Source organism: Myxocyprinus asiaticus, chromosome 32 (assembly GCF_019703515.2).
Source record: "Myxocyprinus asiaticus isolate MX2 ecotype Aquarium Trade chromosome 32, UBuf_Myxa_2, whole genome shotgun sequence".
Classification (NCBI taxonomy): Eukaryota; Metazoa; Chordata; class Actinopteri; order Cypriniformes; family Catostomidae; genus Myxocyprinus; species Myxocyprinus asiaticus.
Window position 1 is genome coordinate 17,977,565 of NC_059375.1, and position 6,698 is coordinate 17,984,262.

The following is a 6,698-nucleotide window of genomic DNA, read 5'->3' on the forward strand; positions in this document are numbered from 1 at the left end:
CTAAAAAGCTGAGATATTTTTCAAATAATCTTTGTGTTCAGCAAAAGAAAGAAAGTGATACACATCTGGGTATGAGGGCATAATGGCATAAGGGTGAGTAAATGATGACAGAATTTTCATTTTTGGGTGAACTATCCCTTTAAAACTGTTTCAGAACTTCTTCTAGGTTATTTATTTATTTTTATTTTTATTTATTTTTTTGGTTAATTCACCAGTTTATTTGGTTAAATTAATTTATTCTGATTGTTTTTGAGACTTGTCACTACAGTTTAACACCCACACACAGGTATGCACAAACAAATGCAATTTCAGTCACTTACATAGACCCTCAATACATACAACTTCTGTTTGCACTATAAGGACTCTAATGAATGTAAATACATGCAGCATACAGGAAATGTCTCTAAAAATGAGTTTTAATTACACGCATAGGAAGATTTTAATCACCGTTCCTGCTCGGCAGTCCAAATAAAATATCTTAGATGGACTTAGTCACAGATTCATAATGCTTTTTGCCCTTTGGGAAAAGCTATTCCACAGCTTATCCAAGTGTGAAAGCACATATAAGCAGAACTACCTAAAGAACAGCCTTGCACAGCTGTCAAAGTCAGAGAGATTTATGATAATGGCCTCATTTATATGAATGAGATTTTCCACGTATTGAGCGGACATCAAAGATAGAGGAATACAGGCTGACCTATATACATAACAATTGTTCTTAGATAATCTCTCCAGTAGTTATCATATGGTAAAGAATGTTAGGGGCTTATTTCCACAACCAAGATATTCTTTTATCTGATGAATTATTGTAATCTGCCTAAATAGTTTTTTAAAGACTTTCAGGTTTTAGACCCTATAGCAGATCTGAAAAAAGTTAATATGTCTTCAATTATGGCGCTTGGAAGTTTAAGGATGCACTTTATCCAAGTGGGCAATGTTTATCGATGATTTGTCTCTGCCAAATGTATACTACCCAATATAACTTTAAAATAAGAGACGTGCAAGGACAGCTTTAGTGTTTGGGTGATTTGTATTTATTCAAAGAATCGTAAAACTATCAGTATTTAAAAGCATGATAAACTTTTACTGCTGCTGCAAGACAGTTATAGTGGTAATTTGAGGAGTAGCATAAATAGCTTCCTCTATGGACTACTGGAATGTCAAACATTATTTGCATTTGTCCCTTTAATACTTTGCGTTGTTTGGCTTCAGTCTGTCATGTGTGGAGCAGAAGAGGATTAATTAGCTATCCGTAAGAAACAACTGCATCTGCAGGATGTGAGACTCAAGCTGAATTTAACTGCATTAACTTGGCCTTGTTTAGGGAGACCATGGCATTACTACTAAAATCATTGCAAAGAAAATTATTCAGTAGTTTTGTGAAGGATAATGCAAGCAACTGCACTTTCAAGAAGCTTAATTGTGTAATATTGTCACCACCAACAGAAATGTAAATAAATTGAATTAAAAGGTTTTTTTATTATTATTTTATTATTATTATTTCTACACTGCATAGATACAAAGGTCTCGTAAACACTTTATTATAACTTTCATTAACAATTCATTAACAAACATTATAAAATGGGTAATTACGACTCTGAAATCTGATTGGATGCCTGCGATTGAAAGCCAATGTTATATGGCAATAAACACACAGCTATGGCTGCACATATATTACAGTTATGTGGCAAGTTGCTACATTGCTAGGCAACAGCAAAGAGCCTACAATTCTGCTAATGAACGATATAACTTTGCGTAAGTATTCTTTATTCATTTTAATATCAACAATTACCAACTGGTAACTATCTATGTATAACTATCTATTAGGTCTTTATTGTCCATAAAAGCACCCTTACCTGTGGTAAAATCACTGTAGTCCACAGTCTCTTAAGTTATTTTTTTTTACCACAGTGGCAAGAAAAAGTATGTGATCCTTTGGAATGTCCTGCATTTATTTATAAATTTGTCTTAAAATCTGGTTTCATCTTTTACTAAGTTACAATAATGAACAAACTCAATCTGTTTTAACTAACAACACAAATTATTGTATTGTTCTTGTACATACTAAATACATTATACAAACATTTACAGCGTTGCTTAGAAAAAATATGTGAACCCTTACGCTAATGACGTCAACAAAAGCTTATTGGAGGTGTGGGTTAGAGCTACTTTGACTTAAAAAGGAACTCAAACATTTTGAGTTTGTTATTCACAAGAAGGATCTGCTGACATGGACCATGCCTAGCAAAAAAGAGATCTTAGAAGACCTACGATCAAAAATGTTTGCTTTGCATAAAGCTGGAAAGGGTTACAAAGTTATCTTGAAGAGCTTAAATATTCATCTGTCCACAGTTTGACAAATTGTCTGTAAATGGAGATGATTTAGTACTTTGGCTATTCTCCCTAGAAGTGGCTGTCCAGCAGGATGACTCAAAAGAGCACAATGAGGTAAAAAAAGAACCCCAGAGTGACACCTAAAGATGAAGGAATCATTGGAACTGGTTAACATCTCTGCTCATGAGTCTACTAAATGCAAAACATTAAACAGGCATGGTGTCCATGGCAGGACACCATGAAGGAAGCCACTGCTTTCTAACAAAAACATTGCTGTGCACCTGAAATTTGCCAAAGACAACCTTGACACTCCACAACGCTACTGGCAGGGACACAACTATCCATTTTCGAGTAGGTATGTGACACTATCTTTCACGCCCCCTGTATTTTTTCTGAACATTGTGCAGATCTAATCCGTAGCTACTGGAAACGCTTGGTTGAGGTTATTGCTACCAAAGGAGGATCGACCAGTTATTAATCCAAGGGTTCACTTACATTTTACAAAGCACTGTGAATGTGTTGGGATGGCTTCATTAACGACATGAAAGATTATTATTGTTATTGTGTTGTTAGCTTAAGCACATTGTGTTTGTCTATACTTGTGACTTTGATGAAATAAGATCACATTTTATGACCAATTAATGCAGAAAACCAGTTAATTCCAAAGGGTTCACATACTTTTTTCTTGCCACTGTATATAGTGCTTAAAAGGTCTATAGTTTGTGGAATATCAAATATGAATATGAAAATATGAAAAGTTCAAGACATTTGTAATTTTTAAATGTGCAGTACATTAACTAATGCTCTTCATTGAAGGGGTGTGCAGCAAAGCCATTATCTGTATTTGTATCTGTATCAGTTCATATGACAAAATTATCTGTATCTGTTACTGTATTCATATAGAATCGGATGTGGGTGGGGCTTAAACCGGAAGTGCGTCAAAACTAAATGAAATGCCCATTTTATTATTTTACTCTTACACTTACAGTTTCTATTAATAAAATATGCCTTATATATGCCTTTTCATAATAATAGCCTAATTATAATAATAATAATTATTATTATATGACTATTATTTATTAAAAAAAATCCTTACCAGATGAAGCTGAATTTGTAGGCTACATTAACTGTGGAATATGTTGTTAACTGTGGTTTCTCCTGGTATTTCTGATATTAATATCTGCATGAAACTGAATTTTCATTTGTCTGTGCATGTATAACAACATTATTCTGAAGGCAGGAGGTGTCAAGCAAAATGTGAAATGTCAAGCACACATTTTGCAGAGAATAATCAATACGAATACAAACATTAAAAGAAATGAAAATAAAATCAACATAGCCTACAAACAGATGGAGCAAGTTTCAGTTTCTTTGTTTTACATAAGGAGGAATATTCCGAATAGATGAATACTATATGGCGCATTTAAACCTTTAAGGAGCACTTTAACTTTTTCGAAATAAAGTCTTAACCAGGTAATTACCTAAATCACTGATTTGAATATAAATGCGGTCCACGTTAAGAGACGGTTAGACGAGCTCTGATGTAAAATCATCACTTTAGGTCAGGAATTTAACATTGAGCTCAGGTTTAGGCTATAAATAAATACATGAGAATCATGTGTGAATCGTGTAATACATTAACATAGACATTTCAAGAAGTGAAAAGTGTATATGATGTTGTATCTTAATGTTACACTTGACAAGCTCCAGATGCGCACAATTAACAGAGACCGCAAACAGAGTCAAGACTGCGCCCATCCGATCTGAAATCACACTGTGCGCATTTTTATTCATAAGGTTTATACTTTAGAAATATTGTTTGCACAGATTCATACATTCTTTGTAATTTTGTATATGTTTATTTAAAATGTCGCTTTATCCTTGTGCCTCTTGGATAATCAGTCATATGAATATTTTTTATATTATTCGGATGAATCAGCTATTCATTTTGAAGTCATCATCTGCTTCAGGCACATCCCAACTACATTATATGCTGAAAATAGTTTATAAAATATATTTTTTTAGTACTTACTAATGAAAGTTATTTTTAAAGTTATTATTGGATCTGTTCCAAAACCTAGTGAGCTGCCTCCAGAGGTACTGTAGCATTTTAAGGTATCATGGGCGCGCTCCCGACGTGAAGGGTGTTCCAAAAGCTAGCTACCTTAATTATGCTGCCTCCTAAGATACCTCATTTTTGGCCAAATTCAAAGTAACATGTGTATCCTTCCCTGGGTAGGCAATCCCAGAATGCACTGTAATGAGCTTGATGGAAAAACAAATCCAAGTTGGCAGAGAAAATGAGAGAAAATTTGGTTATAAATATATTTATAATACATTCAATACCAGAAGTATTGAAAAAAACTGTTTAAAATTATAGAAAACTGCATGATGAGTGACTCCAGTCAGGCTTCCTAAGCAACCAGTTGGCCCGGTTGCTAGGGTGGGTAGAGTCACATTGGGTTACCCTCCTTGTGGTCGCTACAACTTTTTCTCGCTGTCGGTGGGGTGCGTGGCGTGGATGCCCTGGAGAATAGCATGAGCCTCCACACGTGCTAGGTCTCCGCGGTAATGTGCTTAACAAGCCACATGATAAGATGCACGGATTGACTGGCGAGGCGAGGCGAGTCACTACACCACCATGAGGACTTAGAGCGCATTGGGAATTGGGCATGCCAAATTGGGGAGAAAAAGGGGAGAAAATCCCCCCCAAAAATTCTAGAAAACTGACTATTTTACCCAAAAATTGTTTGGGCTATGTATATTTAATGCTCAGGGTATTGTGTCATTCCTCTCACATCACCTGTATTGAAATCAGTTGCGAGTCGAGTCTCCCGTGTGCTGCGCATGAGGAGCGCTATTTGAATGACGCACTGATTTGCTGCCTATGTACAGAGTTCCAAATTGCTCTCTTATGAGGCTCCATTTCAGTTAAGATGCTGGCATGGAAGACAGCTGCCTATGTTGGCAGGAGGCAGCAAGGCAGCTCACTAGGTTTTGGAACAGACCCGTTGTGTTACCATAATCTCAAGGTTTCTTAAATGTTAAATGTCTTAATTGTATTAAAAAATCACTTGAAAGTAATGATAATACACTAAAGAACATGTTTGTTTTGTAGGCTGGAATAGTGTCAGATGCCCGTCTGAAAGAGCTCACACCCACCATGCCTGTGATATTCATTAAAGCCATTCCTGTAGACAAACAAGAGACACGGAATGTATACCAGTGTCCCGTCTATAAGACCAGACAGCGTGGACCTACTTATGTATGGACATTCAACCTGAAGACCAAAGATAATCCATCCAAATGGACCCTAGCTGGAGTAGCACTCCTCCTCCAAATATAGAGAACACCTACCTTTAAGATTACAAAATAAAATCTATATTTGCTACTAATAATACCAAAACATGCACAATTTTAAGACACATATGTTATCTAATGCACCTTTTTCAGAAATTAGTTTGAAAAATTTTTATCAAAATATTTGTATGATTATTAAAAGCCAGTTTTAATTCAAATGGTTGCACAATTTGTGCCATGCCATTTTATTAAAAGCACTTTGCAGAAATGTTCCTATGTTTCATCATTTTTATTCAGGCAGAATAACAGCCTCCAGTCACCATATGAATTTATGTATGAAAACATTATGCAATGATAGTGAATGGTGACCAAGGCTATTATTCGAACATCTTTTGTGTTCAACGCAAATCAGTCATATGGGTTTGCAACAACATCAGGGTGAGTAAATGATAACAGAATTTTCTTTTTTGGGTGAACTATCCCTTTAAAGGGAGGTCTACGAATTTCTTTCTCCTTATATCTTCTAAACATCTAAACGTCTCATCCAGAGAAACTGCGGTGTCCTTCTGAAGTGCAATAGCTCAGCACAGTGTTTCTGTGAATCCGCGGCAGCATCGATGAGCCCCCTGGGTCACTTATATCTGCTATTGAGAAAACTTAACAACACATACAGAGACAGCTATGAAACACAGGGCCACGGGGAAACAGAATATGTGGAGAAAAGCAATACATCTATCCAAAATCCAATTAAAAAGCACAGAGAAACATTGCTTTATGTGATGCATAGTTTCTCCTATGTTCTTTATATTAATTTCTCTTGTGTACTGTATCCCAGTAAAAAGAATTTAAGACAAATATATGTCTTTTATTTGATATATGTAAGAATAGACACAAAATAGAAATGGTCCATTTGCTTATGTTGTCTTTGCATAAAGTAAGTCTGAAAAAATTACTCTGTTATTTGTTCATTCTACCATACATTTCACCACAATAGTTAAAATTGCACTTTTCAACATTTAAATTTTAAGTTAGAATTGCATTACCTGAAGCAAATACTGGTGTTT

At 35.3% G+C, this 6,698-nt stretch overlaps 1 protein-coding gene across 1 annotated transcript in view; it reads left to right on the top strand.

The window, feature by feature from the left end:
• LOC127423383 (dynein axonemal heavy chain 9-like) overlaps positions 1-5,896 on the top strand; it is a 188,103-nt gene extending 182,207 nt beyond the window's left edge. The window contains exon 69 of the mRNA XM_051667636.1: positions 5,453-5,896. Coding sequence (XP_051523596.1) covers positions 5,453-5,680 — 228 coding nt within the window. The 3' untranslated portion in view covers positions 5,681-5,896. The remainder of the gene's footprint in view (positions 1-5,452) is intronic.
• The last annotated feature ends 802 nt before the right edge of the window (positions 5,897-6,698 follow it).